Source organism: Bombus fervidus, chromosome 6, assembly GCF_041682495.2.
Source record: "Bombus fervidus isolate BK054 chromosome 6, iyBomFerv1, whole genome shotgun sequence".
NCBI lineage: Eukaryota > Metazoa > Arthropoda > Insecta > Hymenoptera > Apidae > Bombus > Bombus fervidus.
In genome coordinates, this window is record NC_091522.1 from 4,822,629 (window position 1) to 4,849,107 (window position 26,479).

General features: G+C 36.7%; 2 protein-coding genes and 1 long non-coding RNA gene across 6 annotated transcripts; 1 reads left to right on the top strand and 2 right to left on the bottom strand.

Moving 5' to 3' along the window:
• Positions 1 to 19,008: 19,008 nt before the first annotated feature.
• On the bottom strand, positions 19,009 to 21,037 carry LOC139988366 (uncharacterized). The gene is made up of 2 exons (XM_072005714.1): positions 20,298 to 21,037; positions 19,009 to 20,194 (listed from the first exon to the last, which is right to left on the bottom strand). The coding sequence occupies exons 1-2, from the start codon at positions 20,421 to 20,423 to the stop codon at positions 19,331 to 19,333; spliced, it is 990 nt and encodes a 329-aa protein (XP_071861815.1). The 5' UTR covers positions 20,424 to 21,037; the 3' UTR covers positions 19,009 to 19,330.
• LOC139988378 (uncharacterized) lies at positions 19,380 to 24,106 on the top strand. Its single transcript, XR_011800086.1, has 3 exons — positions 19,380 to 19,520; positions 21,848 to 21,975; positions 22,054 to 24,106. It is a non-coding gene; the product is annotated as an uncharacterized lncRNA (long non-coding RNA).
• On the bottom strand, positions 21,198 to 26,310 carry LOC139988336 (uncharacterized). Of its 4 annotated transcripts, XM_072005619.1 has the most exons (10): positions 26,043 to 26,309; positions 25,645 to 25,938; positions 24,228 to 24,834; positions 23,821 to 24,120; positions 22,893 to 23,716; positions 22,598 to 22,771; positions 22,288 to 22,528; positions 22,032 to 22,158; positions 21,768 to 21,949; positions 21,198 to 21,665 (listed from the first exon to the last, which is right to left on the bottom strand). In XM_072005619.1, exons 3-10 carry the CDS (start codon positions 24,777 to 24,779, stop codon positions 21,420 to 21,422), a joined length of 2,646 nt encoding a protein of 881 aa, XP_071861720.1. In that variant the 5' UTR covers positions 24,780 to 24,834; positions 25,645 to 25,938; positions 26,043 to 26,309; the 3' UTR covers positions 21,198 to 21,419. The 4 variants fall into 4 exon arrangements, with proteins under 4 accessions (XP_071861720.1, XP_071861724.1, XP_071861723.1 ...); XM_072005623.1 differs by lacking the exon at positions 25,645 to 25,938 and having other exon boundaries at positions 26,043 to 26,310; XM_072005622.1 differs by lacking the exons at positions 25,645 to 25,938; positions 26,043 to 26,309 and adding an exon at positions 25,482 to 25,638.
• Between the last annotated feature and the right edge of the window lie 169 nt (positions 26,311 to 26,479).

Here is a 26,479-nt window from a genome sequence, read left to right on the forward strand (position 1 = left end):
TTCTCGTCACTATAGATACCAAATTGTTTTAACAAATTAATTTAGTGCACCTCATTTTATTAGTTGAAATTTGTAATCGTAAGCGTTCGAATACTTTCATGAGAAACTCTTCATGAATGTTTCTAATAAATGTATCATAGTTCTTGTCTATATTATTGAATCGTTTTCAAATTTTACTGATGTAATTTGACACTTTCTCGTCACTATAGATACCAAATTGTTTTAACAAATTAGTTTAGTACAGCTCATTTTATTAATTGAAATTTGTAAGAGTAAGCGTTCGAATACTTTCATGAGCCACTGTATCTAGCTTCGTAACTGAAGTTTCAAAACAGATCTCTCTTTGTGCCCTTGAAAATTTTCAAATAATTACGAAAATACATATTGTATACATATTTTAAAAACTTCAATTTACTACTTTTACTTGTGTTTCAAGCCTACAGAGTTCGATCAAAGTGCAAGTTATTTGCAATAGTGAAAATACTTTGCATAGTATTCTTGATGAGTACTTCTTTATACTTTATGTAATATCTTTTTAATTATAAATGCATGGGAAATTTAAAATTATAAAAATGTCCAAAATGCCTACGAACTATGAACATGTGTACACAAATTGGCAATTTTTGAATGGTTTTATAATCATATTCAAAGTATAGTACTCGCTATAACATGTAATGAGTGAAACAAATATTTATGTAGATTCCATTATAACCAGTTAACTATATTATCTTTGACGAGTGTATACGTCAAACAAAAACATTATTTCGGTGCGCTTGTATTTATTTACGCACTCCATGACCTAACCCTCTGAAAGATTTCTAAAACTAAATTCCGCAGTTAACTGGTTCATAGCTGTATTCATCAAAATATTAGTTTGCATAAATATCAGCAGTCTACCTATGAAAAATCTTGTATACCGCATAGAAGAGTTGTATTCATAGGGAAAAAGCACAAGTGTCGTTCACTATCCACTTACATTGTACGTGAAATGTTTGCTATAGAAATCCCAGTCTCGGTAGTAAACGTAAAAGAATATTCCAAGAATAGAAAAGACATATCTAACGCAGGGAAGTTTGATCGATTCCGAATATTCTTGGAAGTGGAACGTTTTATGAGGGCCAATTTAATGTCCAAACTTCACGATACCGAATATCTATCGTGATGGTTGATGATAGTCGCACGAGAATGATATACCGACGATTCCAGAAATAATATTATACTGTTGTTTGAAAGGTTCGATCAGCAAGCACATCTTACCAGATATCAAGTGAATAAGGCAAAAGCTTTATGCTTACACTTGACGAGTGATTTTCACGTCTTCGCATTTCGCTCGTTCCTAAAACGTTTGCCTTTTCCTTCTGTCTCTTTTTTTGTTCCTTTTTCCTTTGAGGACCTTTCGTCGTACGTGCCTGCTCATCCTCCCTTTTAACGAGAACGCAAAGTCGAGAAGATTACGAAACGAATGAGCTTCAAGTCGCAAGAAAAAGTTCGCGTATCGTAAAGTTCGGCTCCGCAAAATCCGACGGCTGGACGGACTATGAAATTCCAAGCATGCCATCAAATACCGTATTTGAATATTTTTATAGTACCCTGAGTTCTCTCATTGTTCGCGAAACTATGAAGGAATGCGAGTTTCGATCAATTCGCGAATTATTAATTCTTCAAAGTTACTTATCGCGATCGCGGAACATTATAAATGTCCGAAAACACAGTTTTCTAAGCTCCCACGAAACTTTGAAACAGATTACCCTGGAGTATCTCGGAATATCGATACGTTTTCGTGGTCGTAAATGTTTTTGCCACCCCTTCATAACATTGGCCGACAAGAAGATTTTATTGCGTGTTCGTATCTAAAAACGGGATTGTATTTCTTGTTAGATTGAGAGTATTGATATTATAGGCGAATGAAATTAAATTCTGATATAGAATATATTTGTTTCGAAAATGGAAGATCCAGAATCCTATTATATTTTTATATGTGTGCAACTTTATTTCAATTTTGCAGTCTATATGATGTAGACGTAATAGTTTAAAATAACTAGTACACTTTCAAAATTCGAAATTATACAGCATACTCTGATATTTGCTTATTTCAAATACGGTGCCAAAGAAAAATACTGGCATAGGCCGGATCTTCGTATAAAATTCTTTGTAAATCTGTAAAGAATGTGATTCTCTGTTTAATCTTTTTGTAAAACATTACTGTCGACTCTAAAGTTTAAGTATACCATGAAACATACATTTTATAAATGATTTTAATAAAGAAAAAAGGCAAAATGCACACAAAAGGCTGTTTTCAGTGGAACAAAAGTATTAGCATACTTAAGAAATTATATTTACTTATTTATTATTTATTTATTATTTATTATTATTTATTATTATTTATTATTTATTATTTATTTATTATTTATTATTATCTATTATTTATTTATTATTGTCGAAGTGGTTATCACTTGTAAAAAAGGAAAAACTCCACATGATCTGTTAAGTCTTCTCGTAGTATTTTTTAGTAATAAATTAATTTGAATAGTAAAGGGAAAAGTATTGACGAAATTAAGCTTCAAATATTTACAAAGAGATAATTGTATGTAAGGATGTAGAGTTTTAGGGAGGGTGTTGAAGTGGTCGCCACTTCTAAAAAGCTCTACATCTACTCTTTAGTTTTCTCAAGCACTGAAACCATTGACAGCGCATAGACAAAAGACTGCGTCGAAGGAAAACCATAAACAGTAGATAGGCGACGTTGGCTTCAGGGTTTTCAATCATAGGGTAACACTACTAGCGTGCGGATCTGGACTAGCTCATATTGTATTCCAAACTCTGTACTTACACTTTGATATTCATAATATAAATATATATATTTTCTACCTTACAATTTATCCACGCGTTCCTTTGTATTCACATACATCCAATAACCTTAACAATTATTTATTATTATTTATTCATTATTTATTATTATTTATTATTTTATTTATATATATTATTTATTATTTATTTATTTATTTATTTATTTATTTATTTATTTATTTATTTGTTTATTTATTTATTTGTTTATTTATTTATTTATTTATTTATTTATTTATTTATTTATTTATTTATTTATTTATTTATTTATTTATTTATTTATTTAAAGTTATTACGTGTAGTATACCTAAATATTTCCAATGTTTACATATCTGTTATATCACGGGAAGCTCCTCACTTCAAGCTGATGATCATTTTTTAGAGTTAGTCAGAATATATTGCAGAAAGATAAATTACGTGAATAATGGGAAATAAAACAAAAGAGGCAACAACAGTTGAAAGATAGATCGCATTAAATTTATATGCGCAAAGAAAATCTTATTCGGAAATAAGCAAAATTATTAACAGAAGTCGTTTTGCCATGAGAAGTGTTGATTAAATGATGAGATCTAAGAAATACCGCACGAAGCGGACGTCCTCGGGAGTTTACAGGCCGAGAAAAAAAATATAATATAATAAATATAATAAATATAATAAAAAATAAATAAAATATAATAAAATAATATAATAATATAATAAAAACAATATAAATAAAATAATATAAAACAATATAAAACAATATAATAAAAAAAGAACCTAAAACTATATCATTGGAAATAGCTGGAATAGTAAAAAACGAATTTAACACGAAAATACAGTTCGAACAACACCCAGAACTGCTGAAAATGAATGAAGAGTTGCAAGAAGAAAACCATACATTAATAAAATTAATAAAAAAAAATTATTGATGTTCGCTATTAATTATGTACACGAAAATACAACTTTCTGCGACAAAATATTGTTTTCAGGCGAAAGCAATTTTAATATTTTTCAATGGAATGGACGCTTTTTAATTTGATGAAAACCGAATACTGAATCAAATGAAAAGATTTGTCCAAACCTTCAAACACGAGAGTGGTGGAATAATGGTATCAGCGTGTATGAACATTTCTAGTGTAGGAGAACTTGTTTTTATGGAAAACACCAAGCACAAATATGATTATTTAAATATTTCAATATTCTAAAATTTAATTTAGCACAAGATTATTATTTTCAGCAGGTTAATGATACCAAACATACAGCCTACGTTGTTAGACAATGGATCGATTTTAATATATCGCATACGTTAACGACTCCCACGCAATCCTTAGACCTAAATCTTATTGAGTATCTTTATCTTATATTACGTTTAAGCAAAACCTAAATAAAGCACTGCTGGAGAAATGACACCAAATAGATCAAAAAATCATAAAAATATTACTACATTTAATTTCTAATCGCCTGAGAGCTATTATAAAAAAAGGATTGTTTACTAGATATTAAACCAAATGTTGTAATAAATTTATCTTGCAAAATCGTATATGCACCAATACTTTTGTTCCACCGAAAACGGTCTTTTATATGCATATTTAATTTTTTTTCTTTTTTTTTTTTTTTTTTGTTATAATTATTTTTAAAGTTTATGATTCATGGTATATTTAAACTTCTAAGTCAAGGGTTACATTTTATAAAAAGAATAAATAGAGAATCACATTGTTTAGAAAATTTACAAAAAATTTTATATGACGATTCGGCCTCTGCCAATACATTCGTTTAACGCTGTATATGAACTAAAAAATTATTCAAGTTAATAATTGTTTCAAACTAAAAGAATGAGAATTTCTTATATCGACGATGATCTTTCGCGATACGAAAAACGAAGTCTCGTCTTATGTATAGTCTAGCTTAACCTGTTTCAATCTACGTCTTATTGATATTCGTGCTGATATTCGTGATTCGTTCTAAACTTTCCATATCTATACGAAATCATCCATTAGCAGTAACATAATATGTAATAAAGAAAATTATTTAGCAACAGTTTCGTAATTGCAATGTAAAGGTACTAACTCGAGTACAAATAACGTGATTGTTAAAAATTAATACACCGATACTACGTTGATTTCCTGAAAATAACTTGAAATGTCTGTACTTAAAGGGTATTCCAATTTCTGCGCTGAAACAGTAATCAATTGCTGATAAATTTGTGGTAGGAATCTCTATTTGCTGTGGATGATATCTAGGAATAATGTTACGTACGACGTTATCGATTGAAAACAGTAAACAGCTTATCAAACCATTCTCATTTTATCTCTGCTATCGAACAACCCACGGTCATATACACTGGTCTAGAAACTCCAGTGAAGGGGGTAAGGCTACAAACGAGATATACGAATAGACAAATCACCCTTCATGGCGCAACGTAACTGTCATACCGACTTTGAAATTCCATAGTAATTTTAGCGTGCTCTACTCATAAACAATAGTCATTGATAAAGTACTTATTAAAGAAGTATCAGTAAAAGTCAAACAGCATTCGTGTATAAATGCGTGTGCTTATAGAGAGTAGAGACATTTGATCTTGATAGGCAATTGCAGGCTCGATGTAGCGACGATATATTTCGCGCGAATACTATTTCTCGAATGCTTTAGTAGTATGAAGGTGTACATTTGAATTACAGACATATTCATATAAAGAAATAGACAAAAATTGATTATATATTGAATTGAGTATCACGTACTGTAGATTCGGAAATATCGAACTGGCATGGTTTTACTTCGACGTTCGTCCACGTCGACGATTGTACAAAGAATACTCGAAAACACGGCTGTCCCAGGTGTTCGAACTTCTCATTTTCTTACAGAACATCTTTGTTACGACCGTTCGCGGAGAGACGCGGTCGCGAGGAAAACGCGTCAGCGAGAGGCGTAAATTCTCGCCATGATTCGTGTAATCGACGCCGCGAAATAGTCGTTCCCCTTGTTTCGATTAAGATAACAGGGGTGTTTGAATGAATTTAACACTGTGTTAACAGGTTAATATAGCATTTTTAACAATAAATTGAATAAGAATAGAAGCGTCACAAATTGTTTCATGATAGATACAGTTAATGATTTACAGAGATTCGATTCGATTTTTGATGTATGCGGTGTGAATTTTCTAATGAGACTATTCAAATGCGACTTGCAGTTACAGTTTTCGAATGAGACTCATCGGTTACAGATTTCGAATGCGATTGATCGGTTAGAATGTTCGATTGAGACTGACTTCCTTAGACCGATTCTTTGTCTTTCGGGGAGACGACCCCCCCCCCTATGCTCGGATCACGCCGCCGCTCGCGCCGATGATCACGCAGGCCGACTTCTTTGTTAGAAATAACGGTCCGAAATCGACGGTTCCAGAACTCGCTGCCTGGTGACAAGTATACGCTCGTCGATACAATGTATGTTTTTCGTCGGGCAGATAAGAGGATATATCTGCGACGCTGTAGGTCCACGAGCGACGGTTAGAAATATGATCTCTACTGAGCCTCGTGGCGTAACAATCTTTAACAGTTCCTTTAATAGATCCGCCATACATGTATGCATTTTAATAAATAAAGTTTATTGATCACATAATAATTTACGTTAATAATTTACTTAAGACTTATTTGTGGAGGAAAATGATTCAGTAATTGTTATAATAAGAATATTTCTTATAATGTTCCCCTTTATCTTTTTAATTTCAATTCCATTATATCTAAAACTAGATTCAATTAACTAACAACTGCTGTAAAATAAAACGAACAAATAGGAAAGAATAAGCTAATTTATCATAAACAAATTAATGAACTAATTGTAAGGAAACTAATTGTGAAGACAGAAATGCGAGTAAATTAGTTTTATAATAATATAAATTTTGCGAGACCTAACCTCCTTACCTGTTTGCCTATATATCTTGCTGTTGTCCCGCCAAATATTTTTAAATCGTCAATTATTTCACATATTTTTATCATTTTGAAATGAATGTCGTTCATGTGACCAGCCATGAAATTTATAATTCTTCCCACAGTAAGCGTTGCAATATGTTTATGCATTTTGTTGATAACGTTATGAGTGACGCGAGTATTTTTTAGCCCGAATTCCTGTGACTCTAGAGCTTCATTACAGATATATAAAAACAAATTGTGACCAAGAATTATAAATTCCCAATCGGATCACATGAATGACAAACATTTTAAAGTGATAAAAATCTATGAAATAATTGACAGTCTAAGATTATTTGGTAGAACAACAGCGAGACACAGATATAGAAATAAGCAGATTAAGTCTGTTAAATAATCTTCTCTCCTTAACAATAATTTTATGATAGTTTTCAATTAGTTCCCCCATAATTAGTTAATTATTTCTTTTAAAATTAATTAATCAATTCCCTTTTCTGTTATCTTTTTATTTCACTGTAGTTGTTAGTTAATATAACCTAGTTTTAGATACAATGGATCGTCAAATAGATAAAAGGAAACGTTATAAGAGATGTTTGTATTATAATCGGGATTTTTTAATCGTAATATGGATGCTTATAGTTTTTACTTGATTCGTATTAATAGATTTGTGATGCAGATAGTAAATTGCGAGCTAGATGACTGGGTTGAAATGTGAAACATTGAGTTAAAAAATAACTATATTTTTTAGTAAACATTTCCTGAAAAATAATGTTTATGCTTCCCAGAGATTAAGGAAGGATGCTACTCCTTGTTTGTATTCATATAATGATAATGATGTATTCGAAAATCATTTCAAAATCATTCCAAAAATAAAAGAATACAAGAATATTAAAAACTAGAAAATGAATTGTAGCAAGAGAAGAGTATGTCTAACTCGCAATTACGGATGAAATGCGAAGCAGTGAAAAAAATAAATGAAAAAATTTTTTTAGATAACATTAGTGATGTATGAAAATACAATCATGAAAAATACAATCGTGCATAGAGTTCACAATTTCGTTTTATATTGACGTAATTATTTCCATGTGGTGGACGAAATAGCTGTTGAACGGATAAATAACGATTGTGTTTAAATCTGTATTGCACTTCGCCCTCTATGTATTGTAAAATGCGTGGTACTCCCAAGTTTAATCTTCCAAGTCGTAGCACAATCGTTCGCTGATTTGATGTAATTGAGATTTGGTCAGGCATATGATAAAATTTGGCGCGTTGCGCATTAAGATAGCGAGTTTAAATGATTTTCATAGGAATTGTGTTCTCCTATTTGACTAAATATCAATAAAAAATGTTTTAGTTTCTACCCAAAGAAACAAATTATTAAAGGTTTTTAAGATTTAGGATTTTTAGACAGGAACACGGCAGTGGACACACAGGTATTGCTTTTTATGATGAGAAGCTTGTTCCGTAATTGGAAGCAACCAATAACATTTTTTGTTTCAAAGAATGAAATTATAATGTTTTACACAATGCAGGTTTGAAAGTTGAAGCTGCTACTTCCGATTAAGGTGCAAGTAATCAAAGAATGAGAGAAAGATGCGTTAGTATTTAAAACCTTTATTTTATTACAAATGGAAACAAGATTTACCTTTTATTCAATTATTTATTTTTTATTTATTTATTTATTTATTTTATTAGTTTAAAAGCATCGAGAATAATTTATTAAAGTATGATTTCCAAATTAACAGTTGGAAGGTATCTTGGTGCGATGTTATTGCATTATGAAATTTAGTATACCATAAAGGTACGAGAACGACTTACAAATTAACCGGAAAACATATAAGGCCAAGTAATTTTGATAAAATGAAATGTAAGCTCGGATTGAAAGTACTCGGCAAAAGAGTTTCTTCTGCATTGTTTGCTGCATACTTAACTAATTATATAAAGCTGAGTACCGTGCACACTCTCAGCTTCTTCGAAATCCTCAGTGGTTTGTTTGATAATTTAAATAGTAGATCTGCTTGTATAGCTAATCCAAACAAGTGTAGTATTTCTAATTTGTCAAAATCTGTCCAAATTAATTTGTTAAATCAATTGAGAGTATGTCTAATTAGTTCATAATCTTCTGAATTAAACACTCTGCCTTGTTTCTTAGGATTCCAACAATCAGTAAATTCCACCGTAAAATTTTGGCATGATTTAGAAAGAAAAGATTTTTTTTATTTGCGTTTATTTTACAACCAATTCTCGTTAGAGAATTTTAAGTAAATTTATCTGACGTGGTACTATGACGTAATTAATAAGTGTTTATAGTATGTTTGATTCTATTTGAATCTAGTGCTTAGGTCTCAGGTGTAATGTCTTTTTAGCCTGCGGATCTGTTCCGACGTGTCGAGTAGTTGAGTAATTAGAGGGTTTTGGTGGTTGCTAACTCTTGTGCTGTGTCTATTGCTAAATTTGGATAATTCTTCTTTGACTGTGGGTATCTTGAGGTCGTGATGTATCGTTTCGTTGGTGACGTACCAAGGTGCATCTATTAGGGATCTTAAGGTTTTCGATTGGAATCGTTGAAGAATTTCTATGTTGGAATTACTCGCAGTTCTCCATAGTTGGATTCCATAGATTAAACAAGTTTTAATATGGCCTTGTATAATGTAATTTTACTTTGCGTGTTTAAGTTGGAGCGTCGGCCGATGAGCCAATAGAATTTTTTAAATTTTGATTTGAGTTATTTGTTTTATCTTAGATATGTTGTTTCCATGTCAATCTTCTGCCCAGAGTCATGCCCAGATATCTGACTGACTCTTTATCTGGAATAGGTATATTGTTTATCGTCACCTGTGGGCAAGTTTGTTTTCGTAGCGTGAAAGTTATATGGCTAGATTTGTTTTCGTTGACTTTGAAGCGCCATTTGTGGAACCACTCTTTCATAGAGTCAAGACCTCGCTGGAGAGTAGAGGCAATTGTCGGATCTGAGTGCGAGGTTAATAAGGCTGTATCGTCAGCAAATGTCGCCGTGGTTATATCTGTCGAAGTTGGTAAGTCTGCAGTGTAGATGTTGAACAGCAGGGGTCCGAGGACACTGCCTTGGGGTATGCCAGCTTCTACTCGAAATGTTGAGGTTATAGCGTCTAAGTGTTTTACCATGAATTGTCTATTGGTTAGGTAGTATTTTAGATTGGAGTAGTAGATGTGTGGTAGGGTTTTCTTTAGTTTGAACAATAGTCCTTCATGCCATACTTTGTCGAATGCCTGTTGAAGAGAAAGAAAAGATGTAATGTTTTTAATGACTTCTCACTTAAATGCAGATGTTTTAGAAAAACTTTTTTCTAAATCTTATTTTAAAAAGATATAATGTACCTTATACATATATATGTAGTAGCACTCGATAGCAAACCTCCCAACGGTTTCTGTCCCGTGGTTTGCTACACAAAGACTCTATCCTTCGGACAAGATGATCGCCAGATGTCGAAACATTTTCAACTGGCCTAAGGACCTGCTATAAATCTTACGATTTCTCTAGTTAAATTTCTTCACACGAACAGATAGTTTTAGTCTTAGCATTCCTAAATGTATTACCTACCACGGAAAGATACGGAAAATCTGATTTTTCTCACGTACGATGCTTCCCGCTAGCAACCTTCTCTCGAGGGCGATTAGCATCCTTCCTCAAGCACCGATCTAGAGATTAACCAATTAACAGCGACGTCCATTTCCCTCACTTTCCTAACGAAGGCTTCCTCGACGAATCCCATGATCTCGTATCTTTAGGCACACCCATCATAGTTTTCCTCTGCAGCATCATCGTGACGGAAAGACAGTAGACAGTTGACGACAGTTCCTTGACGCATCTTGAGCAATCATCCGAACTTGTATCGCGCACTCTGCTCAATCGCTATCGTAACACATCGTCTAGAAGTTGAGTTGTAACCCGAAGTGCGAACCGCTAAGTGTAATCGCGAGCTCTACGTAAAGTGTACATCGAGAGTATTGTTAATAAATATAATATTAATTATACTCAAGTGTTTCTTCGACCCCTATCACAAGCCATTCACCTCCAATTGGTGGGCACGACGTGAGATACAGTGAAAGTGGTGACCGTGATAGTGCAACTGAGACCCCAGTCGCCGCGAATTTGAGTGTTTGTGCAATGGCAAATACGAACGAGGAAAGGCGCACCAAAGACGACCACATACTGGCCGATTCAGACAGTACGAGAGTAAAAAAGTTGCTGGAATGCGATGAGATGGGCGACAGATTTTTGATGGCCGTCCCAGTTTTACCGAGACTTAAAAAAACTCGCCAGCCCTTCCACGCTAGACGATTTCATTCTCACGCTTTGGAGGATTCAACTACCAGCTCGCATTAGGCGCATCCTGGCCGTTGCCGACGACTCCAATGCAGAAAAGTTTACGCGGGCAGCCGACCGGATAGAGGAAGCATATTGAGAGAGTTATCAGCGCGCATCCTGAATAACTGCGGTAACCGATCCACCTGCGCAAAACGTTGGAGCAAGGATCGCCTCCTACAACGCGTTAAACGAACAACTCATCCAACTGCAGACGCAAATAACTGCGTTGGGCTTCGGCAGTGACCGCCCTTCACGACGACGAAGCAGGTGTCACGTAATTTTTAAAGTGAATGCACAAGATTCATTATGAAATCAAGTTTATTTTTCACAGTTATGTTTTTTATTACAAAAGATCGGAAGAAGAACTGTTCGGACCTGGCTCGTACCATCAAGGAAGAAAGCTCGGTGTGGGTGTGCCCTTTTAAACTCAGAACGCGGATTCGTCGTCCGCACTTTTCGGTAGAAAAGTGAGGGTAATGATCCGCGATGCCCATTGGTTAATAAATGAAGTTATTACGACAAAGAAAACCAGATATGGGCATCCTTGTTCATGGGAAAAGTCTGTTATCTCGCCAGACACCCGCTTTCTCCGTAATAGTTAAGAGCGTGCAACAAACATGAGGACCATCTGTAAACCGAAAATGTTTATGTGAAGAGAAATGAAACTGAACAGATTCGGTTTACGGTGTCTCCTTAGGCCTGTTGCGGGTTAGTGTTAACTGTTAAGGTTATAGGATGGATGTGAAATTAAAGAAACGCGTGGGTAAATTGTAAGGTATTGTAAATATATAATTTATTGTGAAAGTATAAAGTGTGGAATATATGTAAGCTGGTCCAGATCCGCACGCTAGCAATGTTACCCTGAGACTAAAAGAACGCCGAAAAACAACGTCGCACGTGTGCCGCTTATGGTCTGTCGTCGACGCATTCTTTTGTCTATGCGCTATCGATGACATCGGCGCTTTGTGAAAGCCGAAGACCAGATGTAGAGTTTTCTTAGAAGTATCGATCACTTCAACATTAACAATGGATAGCTCTTAACGCCCAGACTATGAGGAATCTCGCAAGGACCATCGCATCTGGCGTAGCACGTGCTAAACAGAAATTTGATCCGTGACACAGGAGTCGTCGTAGATCGACTTCGAGAGATGGAATACAGCAGCTCGGACTATGTTGCTACCACGCGACGTTCCTAGAACGCGCGAAGTGTCATTCCTCGTGCACCTAGAATCAGGGAAGCAGGATCAGCCGCCCGTAAACGCGACATGCGACGGCGGCCTGATAGCCTTCAAATGGCGCTTTATAGTAGTCGACGTTCAAACTCTCATCATCGGCATGGACTTTTTGAGCTACTATGGGTTACTCGTGGATCCGTGACTCGTGGACAAACGACTCCTCGATACGACAACCTAATGGTCATCAATGGGATACACTGCCACGGCCGACGTAGCAGCGATAAAAACCATAATCAGCGAATCAACCATCAAATTCTGGCGGAATTCCCGGATTTAACCCGGCCGCCCGTTTTCGGAATAGATACAGCTCGGCACGGTGTGGAACATCACATGAAGACGACGCTAGGATCCCCGTCTACAGCAAACTTCGACACCTCGCCCCCGACCGGCTTAAACTGGTGAAGGCAGAATTCGAGATGATGATTGAGCAAGGAGTGATTAGACCATCGAAGAGTCCATGGGCATCACCCTTGCACGTCGTCTCCCAAAAAGACGGAGGCCTACAACCCTGTGACGACTACCGAGCACTGAACGCTCGTACCATACCCGATAGATATTCGCCGCCCTATATTGAAGATTTCGCGCAGTAACTACATGGTTAGCGAATCTTCTCGAAAATCGATCTCGTCCGCGCGTATCATCAAATTCCGATAGCGCCCGAGGACGTCGAAAAAACTACGATTACGACACCGTTTGGTTTGTTCAAAGCAGTCAATACTATGTTCGGACTGCGAAACGCGGCACAAATTTGTCAAAGGTTCGTCGATGAAATAATACGCAGTTTAGATGTCGTTTACGCGTACATCGACGACTTTCTCATAGCTTCGGAAGACGAAGAACAACATCCCGAACACTTGCGAATCTTGTTTAATAATAAACGGTTTAATAATAAACCCCGCGAAATGTGAATTCGACGCGAGCGAAATCACATTTTTAGGGTACATCGTAACCGCCGACGGGATAAAACCGCTAGCCGAACGCGTTGACGCCATCGTCAAAGTACCGTAACCCGCGACCGTAAAACACCTGCGAAGGTACCTCGGCATGACTAACTTCTACCGACGTTTCATATCGGGGGCCGCAAAAATTCTCCAACCACTCAACGACTTGTTAAAAGATGCAAAAAAGGACAACGCGCCCATTGAGTAGTCGGAATAAACCGAAAGTAGCTTCCGCGAGTCGAAACGCGCCATCGTTAATGTCACGTAATAAATAACGAAGTTTTATAAAAAAGCGAATGAGCAATAGCCCATTCGTATACTTTATTAACTGCAGAGTACAAACTGACTTGCTGACTAACGGACTGGGGTTTTTATCTACTCATTGTGACTCACATATCTTATGGGTGGGAGTCCGGCTATTGTCTTTTCTTATTGCTATCGCATGATTAAGTGTTATTGACATGTCCGATGCCCTCAGATATCTTATGGGTGAGAGTGCGGCTATTGTCTTTTCTTATTCCTATCGCATGACTAAATGTTATTGACATGTCCGATGTTCACAGATGTTTGGATTTTGGGTGGCATCACACTGACGCCACGATGTTAGCGCATCCGATTCCCGGCGCGCCCGTCAGCCTCGCGGTAGACACATTCGATTACGCGATAGCAGCGGTCTCGCAACAACGCGTCAACGATACTTTGCAGCTGTTAGGATTCCTTACGAAATCCTTGACCCCCCGCAACGAAAGTATAGCGCGTATAATCGCGAACTACTCGTATTGTACACCGCGATTAAACGCTTTAGACACGCCGTGGAAGGGAGAGGTTTTGCGATTTATACGGATCATAAATCCCTTACATACGCGTTCAATCAAAATCTCGACAAGTGTTCGCCGCGACAATTCCGACACCTAGACTATATTGCTCAATTTATGACCGATACCCGGTATATAAAGAGGCTAGATAACAATGTAGCCGACACTTTATCCCGGGTCGAAGCGATAGGGAAATCCACCGAACTTTAGCAGCCGCGCAAGAGAACGATACCGAGTTACGCGAAATCGTCAACTCCGGCACATGCGCGTTCAGCTGAAAAAGATACGATTTCCCGACCAAGACGTGGAGATATATTGCGATATATCCAGCGAAACCGTGCGACCGTATGCTCCGAAATCTTTGCGACGCAGCGTATTTAATTCGCTACACGGACTTTACCATCCAGAGATACGCGCTACGCAAAACCTGGTGACGACGCGTTTCGTCTGGCCGTCGATAAACAAGGATTGTCGAAACTGGACACGACAATGTATCACGTGCCAGCGATGTAGGGTCATCAAGCACGTACTTACACCCGTCGGAACATTCGGAGCGTTAGCAGATCGGTTCGAATACATACACATAGACATTATCGTGATGCAATATTCACAAGGTTACCGATTGTGTATCGACCGTTTCTCGCGTTGGCCCGAAGCCATTCGCATCGTCGATATGGAAGCGACAACCGTTGCTTCTGACCTTCTTTCTACATGGATATCTCGTTTCGGCGTGCCATTTAAAATAACATCTGACCAAGGACGCCAATTCGAATCAAAATTATTCGAGAAATTATGCCGATTGCTCGGCATCAATCATTTACGCACGACAGTCTATTACCTCGCGTTCAACGGGATGGTAGAGCGTTTTCATCGACAACTAAAAGCAGCAATCAAATGCCACTATACGACATGGTATTGGTCAATCATCATCTAACTTGTATCGCGCACTCTGCTCAACCGCTATTGTCACATAGGAGACACAAGAAATCATGAAAATGATAGACCACCGGTGATCTCCTCGCGTCGCAATTCGAACGTTCCACAAGTAAAGTGAAAAAATTGAACTTTATATATGGTAATAGAGTTTATTATGCGAATTCAACAGAGTGACGGTTCAAAGTGTTACTACAGAAAGGCATCGAGCGCTAATTTGGAGGGTTTTTATACTGAGGTTTTAGTCCCTCTGGAGGGGTTATCGACGGGTGTATAGAGGCGGCTATTCCGTTACTCTCTGGTTATTGTTTCGATAGCTGTGGCATGCAGGATACTTAGTCTATCCCATTACCGTTTCTGAGCTTGTGACACTACCGTAACACATCGTCTAGAAGTCGAGTTGTAACCCGAAGTGCGAATCGCTAAGTGTAATCACGAGCTCTGCGTAAAGTGTATATAGCGACTATTGTTAATAAAGATGCTGTTAATTATACTCGAGTGTTTCTTCAGCACCTATCACGACCTATCCACCTCATATATATGTCGGGTTATCGTTAAGACTTGGGTTAGGGGCGTGTAATGAATCTTCACTGGAATTATTCATTATTGTCACACAATCGAGGTAGTGTTTATTAACACAAGTATGGATGTTACAAGATTGGCAAGTGGCTGCGGTAATTAGATACTAATGACAATGACCTTGGTTCGATAACGAATTCGCGGTCAACGGGATACCAGATGTACTTTGCTCTAAAGTCTAAGTCGAACTCGACTTACTTCTCGCGATACAAGGATTACTTGACTAACTCTTTATTGAAACGTGGATTATTTACCGATCGTACAGACACTAGATAACTGACTAACGAGACTGCAAGAAAGGGAAATGACTTTCCGCCACGATGACGCTGCAGAGGAAAACTATGATGGGGTGTGCCTAAGGGCACGAGATCATCGGATTTGTCGAGGAAAGCCTCCGCTCGGAAGGTGAGGGAAATGGACGTTGCTGTTAATTGATTAATTTCTATGTTGATGGTTAGAAAAGGATGCTAGCCGCCTTTCGGCGACTAGTTGTCGCCTCGAATCTAAGCTCATTATCTCAAGTCTCGAACAATTGTGTTTGGGTTATTTTGTAAAGGCTACAGTATTGTAGTTTTCCCAGTAATTCCAACGGGGGGGGGGTGTCCTTTCATCTCCGACATATATATGATTTGAATAGTAATTCTTATACAGTCAACCTGACTGATCTAACTTTATTAGAGAATATAATATTGTCCCAATTCACTACTGTTGAAGTGGTCACCACTTCTAAGAAAACCCTACATCTGGTCTTTTAGTTTTCTCAAACACTGAAGCCATCGATAGCGTATAGACAAAAGACTGGGTCGAAGGCAGACCATAAACAGTACACAGGCAACGTTGGCTTCAGTGTTTTCAATCATAGGGTAACACTGCTAACGTGCGGATCTGGACCAGCGCAATTATATTCCAATTTGTATTTACACTTCTGTTTTAAAATATATTTTCTACCTTACAATTTATCCACGCGTTCCTTTGTTTACATACATCTAATAACCTCAACAATTACCTCTACATCAGACGATGTTCCGATTAAAAGAAATGGAAAAGGAGAACATTAACGCCGAAAGTGAAAATATACAATCAGAAATTGACAATAAATTGTCGACATTAGTGCACTTTTTAATGATGTGCGCTATAGAATATCTCGCTATAGAAAAATCTAAATGTTCTAAAAATCTAAAAGCTTCCGAAAGATTACAAACAGATAAATTTGCGCTGATATCCGAAATATGGAACAGATTTATAAGTAATAGCCAGACTTGTTACAAGCCATATGAAAATATCTCAGTAGATGAACAATTATTTCCAACGAAAGCTCGATGTAGGTTTACGCAATATATGCCGAATAAGCCCCATAAATTTGGCATTAAGTTTTGGTTATCAGGTGACGTCCAAACAAAATATATTTTGAATGGTTTCCCTTATACGGGGAAAGATGAAACTCAATGTTCAAAATCGTTGGGTGAGTTTGTAACATTAAAATTAGCCCTTGATTGGAACCATTCGGTCGAACAAAAGAGAACTGCCAAAACCAGCAAAGGATAAAAAAGGACAAGATAACTTTGTTTTCCTCACATATACTGTATACTGTAAATAAAAGTAAATCTAACGTAAAAGTCCTCCATCTAAGCACCGAACATGCAGGTGTACAAGTATAAGATAATTATAAACGTGTTCCAGAAACCATTAAAAAAAAACTTTTTACTTATTAATAATTTATTTAAACGTGAAGCTTAATGTTATTTAATTCAGACTTAATTTGAATAAATCGATTTTTTAAAGAAAATGCGTATTTTCGTTTACCCGTTAATTTGACGGGTGCTCGTAGAGATAGGTATATAAGAAACGCCCGTAAACCTAGTGTTAAATATGTATCATCTCCAATAAAAATGCTTAATAAAATTACAACTTCCAAATGAAATATGTATACATATATTTAAATATTTGACGCCAATATTGGAAAGTAAATATGTATTTAATTCTTTTTATTTCGTTAAAAAATTATGTAGCTTAAATTTTAGCTTAATTAAATTTTCTACTGAAAAAGCAAAATTATAGTATAATTTTAGTTTACAGAGGTTTCTAATAACGAAACATATATTTATATTGTATAACATTTGTTAGACATTAGTTAGATACAAACTAATAATATTATAATCATAATAATCATATACGTCAGACAAAATTTGGTCTCTATTATCATTATTGTCATGCTGTTTTTTTTTTTCTCGCATCCCCCTGCTATTCAGTCCACCAAGAGTCAAATATGTGACCGCATTGGAGAGAGAGAAGGAGACGGAGATAACCCAGACCGCGCTATTCTTATATTTGCGTTACACAGATTGCGTTACGCAACGAATCCTAACTTCTCGATTCTAAGGACGAGTTGACTAACATCGCCTGAATATTTAGAGCCTTACTCCTACAATGAGATTGTATTCCAGATTTGTATAGATCGTGGTACAACCTATTTGCGTCAGGGAATTAGGTATCTTGATTAATTTGATATAAGATTAAATTCTATTATTTTCTTTACATTTTTACAAACTTATTGCGTTTATTAATCAGAAAAAAATATAGAAATTTTACATAGTAACTGTTACTAGACAATCAGTTCCACTGGATTTGACATATTTTTTCGTGAGTGTAATACAAGAGGATTCTTATCCGTAAATTTATGTCCGCCATCGAGTTCTCTGATAAAACTGAATATTCATTATGTATTTCAGAACTCGTCGTGTTATATTGTGGGGAGTATAGCAAACATATCACTTCCTTCTTTCAAGGTTCGTATTTTAGGTTATGTGGCATGATGTTAAACTGTGTTCTACATATACCACAGGAAATGCATTTTCTGTAATGAAATCTTTCAACAATAGAGTAAGATACATATATTTGCACTTTCTGTTTATTAATTTTTATAGTTTACGACTATGATTGAAGATAAAATATGAAAAACATTTCAAGTTGATACTAGATTGAAAACAATACCATTGGAACAATTTTACATGATATAGAATTATAATTTTAAATTTTGCCTTGTTTTGTGTGATTTAGCTTGTGTATAATATTCCCATAAATTCTTTGAATTTACATATATAACATATGTTTTTATTTTATAGGAATGGATCTTTGGAGCTATGGAATAAATTGTCACATTTGAATGAATTTGGCTCACTCTTCGATATTACAGACTGCAAATATTAAGATACCAGATAAGTTTGATAATATTAATCATGTTAGATGCAATGTATTAATACGATACAATTATCAAGTATTCAGCATCCAACGTATACCTCTTTTTTATACTATAATTTTTTTCTTTGGTAAAAGTAATCACATATTATGTACATAAAAAAACAATCATAAGCAGAAACATACTACACTATTATATTTATAAATTGCATGTTTTCAGGCCATCAAACTATAGAACATTTACAATGAAAGAAGAATCTACGTACGTGTTAACAGCAATCATTAAATAAAAGTATTAGAATTGATTGAAAGCATTAAAATTGAAAATTCACAAAAATTTGAAAATCATTTAACAAAGAACAACCAGGTCCTGCATTAATTGCATACATAATTCAGGGATGAAATTGTACTTTATTCAAAAGAAAACATGTGTCATAAGAGACAGAACGATAGAGAATAATTTCATCAAATAATAGGATTCCATGATTTGAATAGTTCAGGAACAAAGAAAAAGATAAGGCATTTCTTGTTCCAAACGAAATTAAGGTAGTATCGATAGCAAAATAACGATTGGTAAGAAAAATTGGAAAGTGTATGCCAGAAACAGGCTTACTAACTGCGCACTCTGACCACTGCTTTTCGGACATTTGCAATTTCCGGCAATACACACTGTATTATTTCGACTGAAAAAATGCTCTGATACATCTTTATTCTTGGTATAAATGATTTCGGTAGGCAATCGATTGTTTACGCTTTTAATATTATTCGATGAGAGTCTCATAGAGCTTTTCCCATCTGCGCAAGTATCATTTATCCTAATGCTTTCTGCCGCAACTACGTTTGCGCTCGAATTGGAAAAAACACAGTTCTCGATATAGACGATATCACCTTCGATCAATATATAACCCGGTTTATTCAATTGAAACTTGGAATGAAGAATCTCTACAGTTGAGAAATAAGCGAAATTCAACGAACCTGTAACATTTTGAAATTCACTATTTTTAATGTGTAGAGTTCCACCCTTTGCCGAGAAATTAAGCTGATCGATACGTTCGATCGTAACGTTGATCATCGAAAAGTTGGTTATCGCTATGTCGGTGAATCGTTCCGCGAAATTATTAATCCGCGTATCTTCGATACGAAGCGTTTCAATGCTTTTAAGTCTAACGAACGTGTCACGACTAATTAATGGTATTCGCCCAATTCTCGACAACTTGAGTCGTTTCAATCTTTTTGACGTTAAAAATAATTCAAAGATCAAACGTTCACTAATATTTTGCACGATAATTTCCGTAATTTGACTCGCTTCCGTTAAACTGGAAAAATGAAGATTCGCAATGTTGCAGGACGCGATTTGTATAGTCGTCACATTTTCATAGTTGTATCCTTCTGGTAGGAAAAATTCCTGTAAAGGAAAAGAAATTTTGCAACGAAACCCTTTTTGAATTACTCACATTACTCATAGTTGGTTCGCAAAATCACGTAAAACCGTTCGACGAAAAATTTACCTCATTTCCAATGCAATGGCAATCGACTGTCGTCATTTCATGAATCTTGCATTGTTTGCTAATATTACTTGCAGCTGTTATCAGTAATAGCGCGCAACTACTTATCACTGTCGATATTGTCTTCATTTCCTACAATTTTCCAGAGATCTATCTCCGTAAATTTCGTTTGTAGACTGAACTTTATCTCGTATTTTCGATCCACTCTTTTCCGTTATATATGTATATAAATATATATATATATGTATATGTATATATATGTATATCCTTCCTTCCTTCCTCCTTTCCTTTTTTATAAAACATTCACTGGGATTGAATTGCTTAAAATTCACGATAAAGTTTAGCAAAAGAACGAAAACTATAATGCACTTAAAGCGAATTTACATGATAGAAACGTAGAAAAAAATAACATAGTATCGCTACAAAGGTCGAACACGGAATAAACTCTTGCGAGAGGCTGATCGTTAGGATTAAGATGGACACTTGTTTCATGCCGCTTTCATTTTGAATGACATACGAGTAATTCGGTGGCAACACGTCCCATCCAATAAATTTGGGATAGGGTAACGTGCGTGAGTCAGTTCGCTCGAAACATATGGTACTCGACTGTTCAATTTTGTACCGGAAAAGGATATAGTGTATATCAATCCGTCAAAAGTTCGATGAAGTTTCAACGTATTCGATAACTTTCGTTCTTTTTCTTATTTTTCTTTAGTTCTGCAATGCGGTTGTACAAAAAAATGTCAGTTGCGATTTTTTTCATTATGCGACGTTATTTTTATAATAAACTTGCCATACTATGTACATATGTATATATACAAACTATATATATATATATATATATATATATATATATATATATATATAGCCGATGGTTATGAAATTTTGAAAGAAAAACAGCACTTACATCTTAACTGTGTATTTGTACCATGGATCTGTATAACGATATTTCTACAAGCTAATTCCTGTTAACGAATTTGATTTGTTTTCTTATCCATATTTGGGAGACTGTATAAAAAACGGTCTGTAGCAGAGAAACGTGAACGATAAGTAGTTATACGTATATATAAAACGATACGAGAAAGCGGGGTAGCAACATTGCAATATTAAAATATTGCGATGTCCTTAAGACCTCTTCTGAAAAATCTCTCTGATAGCTCCCTTCCTGTCCGTGGAAACAAGGTCTAACGGTGTTTTTCCTTCATGATTCGGTAAATTTGTGTGGCCTCCGGCCTGAACCAATAACCAACACACTTCCTTCTGCCTGTCGAAGGAAACGTTGGTCGACATAGCTGCTACTGCGTGCAACGCTGTATCGTGATTGTAATTGACGGCGTTCACCAAATCAGAAGCCCAAGTATCCAGTAATAACTATTGGTACCGCGTTTGCGCATAAATCAAATCAATTAGGGAAGATGAGAAATAGCTATGGTAAAGGTAGAACAAACCGACTCGCAATGAATAAAACAATACCTTTACAAGAACAGGATCGCAATCCAAAGAAACCGCCATATGTAACGCATTGTCCCCATATTTTGTTTCTTTGATTCTAGGATCTGCTCCGTATTTTAACAGTAGTGTTATTGTTTTCAATGACGTGATTCCTTTTGTAAATGGTATATGCGATTCGATCGCAATGTGGAGCGCTGTTCTACCTAGGTACGAGGAAACACGAACAAACGTAAGACTGATTGTTTTCTTTCACAAGGAGAGAGAAACACTATAATCCAAACTAACCATCATAGTTACGTTTCGATAGGTCAAACAGCCGGTTCCCTTGGATGGTTCTCAAAGCCAACAATTCAGCTAAAGTTTCTTCATGAGAATCCCCTTGTGCCGCAATCGAATGTATCAGTGTATCACCCTGTAACAAGGATGCAACAATTTTAAGAAACGAAGAAATTACGAAGGCATTATGTAAAAACATTTTGCATATTGAAAAAATGACGGAGAGAAATAAGAATGATGGGAAGAAAGGAAGAAAGAGCAATACTCGAGTATGATATAATCGTTGACTGAAGTCGATTCCTTTTTCCAACATAGTCGCAGCTAAATAACCAGCAACAAACGGAAATTGTGGACAATTCAGAGCAGCCAAATAAAGCGCATCATCACCGCGATTGTTCGTAATCGTTAAAGCTCCTGTGATTGTACTCATACGTTCTACAAGTGGTATCAAATAGGCCATCTTTTGAACAAGTTCGTTCGGGTTGCCAACCAGGCACATCAGTTTTCTATGGGAAGAAAAGCAATTAAATCAAGCAGCTCACGAATACAAAATTCATCAATTTGAAATCACTTACGTATCTCCATCTTTGTCCTGTTTGGCTAGTTCTTTTGCCGGCCGTTTAAGCAAACTAATCATAGCTTTCTTCACTTCTTGCGGATCCAATTTTTCTTTCAATTTTTCGCTTGCCTTTACAGACGGCAAATTTAACGATGACCAGGGTATCGTATTTCGATCAGAATTGCTAAAACTGCATAACAAAAGATCATCAGTATCAACTTCACATACAATTCAATTTCGCATCGCATCGTTCTTGGTACACCGTATCTCGTGCAACGGCAGACGGTTTATTAAGCTTCAACGAGACTCACCAGCGTTGCTGAGAATGATTTTCGAACGAAGCAACCATTTTTGGGATTTGATAATCGTCTTTAGGACTCGTTGATAAGCTTTTCGTGGTAAAATCATCAAAGCTGAAATTGGTAGCGACAATCGCGCCCACGGTTGGCGAGGAGTCACCAAACGAGTGAAACAACTGGGAGAAATCACGCTCTTGATGGATATCGTCCTTCGTACTGATTGTTTCTGTCGAACGTTGTTTAACTAGAGTACCGTAACTTTTATCATATTTTGTGTAACTCGATAGCAAAGGCGCGTTTACAGCATTGTCCGTCGTTTCGATCTTCTGGGTATCTTTCTGAGGAATGTTAGTTCGTGATACCGGAGAATATGATATGTCGGACCAAGATACAGGTTTCGCAACCGTCACACCTTCGTTGGGGACATTATCGCGATTCGAAGAGTGTCGGACTTGCTGCAAATTATTGGTTTGGAAGGTAATTGTATTTGTGGCGTTTTCCACTTTCGAAGTGTCCTGCAAATATGTTTCTCCCACTTTGCCTTTTTCTCCGTTTAAATTACTCTCTAGTTCATCCATCACTTGCGACCACAGTTCATTATCATCGATATCATTCACTACGGTGTTGGAGACAACAGTATCGCCATCGAGCCTCCAAAACTGGAAATTTTCGAAATCCTGTTTGAATCGTTCCTCGATTTGCGAACCGGCTGTCGTCTGATACGTAAACGAACTGTTCGGACTTGTGTCACCGTACGACTGACTCGAAGAAGAAGGCGAGCAACTTGAAGAACAGGAGAAAATTTGCGCCGGTCTGCACGTTGATGTGACGGTGATCTAAAGATTGACATCGAACAGATTATGCATATATCGCAATATTGATCACATATGAAATTTTCCAAGCATATAAGAAACGCTTATACGTATACTATATCGATTACCCGAGGAGAGCCGATTGGGCTGTGATTTGTCTTTGGTTGCGATCTTCCCGAAGATTGTGTAGAAATAGGCAAAGCCGGTGAGTGAGTACGGCTCGATTCACGGCTCTCAGAACTGGAAACGATCGTATTACCATCGGTCAAACAAGTATCGAAGAAAGTTTCCATCGTTTCCTGCGAACGAAGGAAACTCTTCTTTGTTACGTGTTGGGCCGCTTGAAAAGCTCCGCATAGCACATTCTCCAATAATAACAAATCGTCGCTTAAAGCGTTGCTGACGATCGCCGATGGAGTCGAAGAAAACTGAAAATGAAATGTGAAACGTTTTTAAAGAAAAACCTAACTTATAAAACATTTATTCGAAAAAAGAAACAGCCTGTTCGATTAAAAAAACAAATGTAAGTACGTACATCCTTCCTTAAACTATAGACTTGCGATGTATCTTCATCTCTAGCGTTACTATCGTAAGTGCAGCTTGTTCTCTCTAAATCTTGTAATTGATCGAGACAAGCGTTCAATTTTTCACTACATTCTTTATCACGTAGAATTTGTTCCGCGGTTTTATCGTAATCGATCGGAACTGTTTCGTTTGCTTGAAAATTCCGTGGCTGTTCGACGCTCGTCCAGTAAGGTTGACTGCGAGTCAGCGAACAAAATTGCGATTTAATCGGCCCTCGTTCAATCAGATCGTTTCGATCGTTCTCCCTATCATGGTCATGATCGCAGTCGTAGATGTCGGTATTGTTCGACGTTTGACAGCCGGGGACTCTTCGTACGCTGTGTTTCGTCCGACACGCGTCGAAATCGCATATTTCATTCAATTGATCGACCGTGTCGTGAGTAAGCCGAAGACTCTCGATCTTCTCGATTACATTTTCGATCCCATTCGACAAGTGAAAACCAGTGGAATTTAATGAGGTATTTTGGTTCCGAAGTACAGACACTGCGTTGATATTCGTCATGTTCGATGACCTTTGTCTACCTTTTCAATGAAAAAATATCCTTATGACCTTTTACCTGTGAATAAATTCGATATACAGTACGTATCATAATCGTGAATTTATTCTTATATCTAAAGAAAAATAATCTTTGTGACGTAATATTATAATTTGTAAAATTTTACGTACTTGTTTCGTTTGCAAAAGCAAAAATGTATAATATCTGCGTACGTAAATAACTAGTTTATTTGAAAGTCCAACGAGTTAAGAAAATATAATAAAGTCGCGAAATAAGGAATAAACGATATGCGATAAGTCGCATAAACAATAACAAAAGGTAAGGTATGAAAACGGCGATATTCAGTGTTGCGTTTCTATTATCGCGATAGGTAGAGAGCTCTTTCCATCATATAATAAATAAAAGCTATTCGTAGAATATATCGTATTTACCATTTGTTTTGAACATATCGCTTAGAAAGCTAATTATTCATACTAAATACTAGATAAACTAAGATCGCGAGCGCGATTGTGCACTATCGATCGATCGTTCTGCAACCAATTCGACGATTCAGTGTAGTCGCTTCGTTGAATCGGAACACGAATATGTCATCCGTAAAAAAATGAGAACGATGACAGCTGTTTATGGTTAACAAGGCAAAAAGAGATTCGCGCGTTCACCGCATACACTGCGCTCGTTATTGAATGACAAAACCACTAAATAGTTACACGAAATCTGCGCGCGTTCAATAAATAACATGGGACGTTAGAAGACACTCGGCAGTAGTTTGAAACGAAGTTTAGCCGTTACTGCTCTGTCGTGTCCACGAAAGATATCATCGTGTCTTTTCGTCACTCCTCGATCTACGGATAATTACACAACTTTACCCACCTATTTAAAGATTATCTCGCGTCGGCCCACCTGTCTATTTTCGTCCGATCGCTCCTCGCATACGATCCTCGTGAAATAATAATCGTAACGATCGATCCTGACCGTCGAGAAACCGACACGCGCTAAACCAGTTGGCCGACCCGCCGACTGATCACGCTTCTGTCCGTTTCGCGATAGCGGACGCGCATGCGCAACTATCAACGACAATGACGATGTTTCAACTCCATTTGCATATGGACGCGTATGCATGTTGGTTCACATGGGAATTATCCAGTTGGCATAGTCGTACGAATTCTAATCGAAAAAGACAAAGATGACAGTATGCATGTCGCCAAAGAATAAACGAACGAAGGAAGAGAGAAAGACAAAATTTTACTCAGAGTTATCATGACACTCACGTTATTGCATTGCGATTCATGTTACGATCGCTGGAGAAAACGTCATAGAAGATAGATCACTTTGTTCCAAAATTTGAAATAATTTCTAGCCGTTGCAACGTGCAATTCTTCCTTCTCGAAGCGTATATATTCTACGTGCGCTGATCGCGACTGAACGCGAAGTAAACAAGGACAACGGAAAGTGGCGGTGGGAACGGTGAAGAAACGAAAGGAGGAATTTACTTGTGAAACGGTCGAAATCATCTCGGTTAAGGAGAGGGGGAACGAAATCGTGGTTAGTTATAGCGGCGGAATCTGAGACGACTGCGGTTTCCAAACACTTAAAACAACTGGAGGATTCTCGTTGCATTGTGCATGCGATTGGCCTTTTAACGGGCGTTGCGCGTAATCGGATTTTCTACGTCCCAAAGTTTATCGCCTTTTAGCGAGAATTGCAG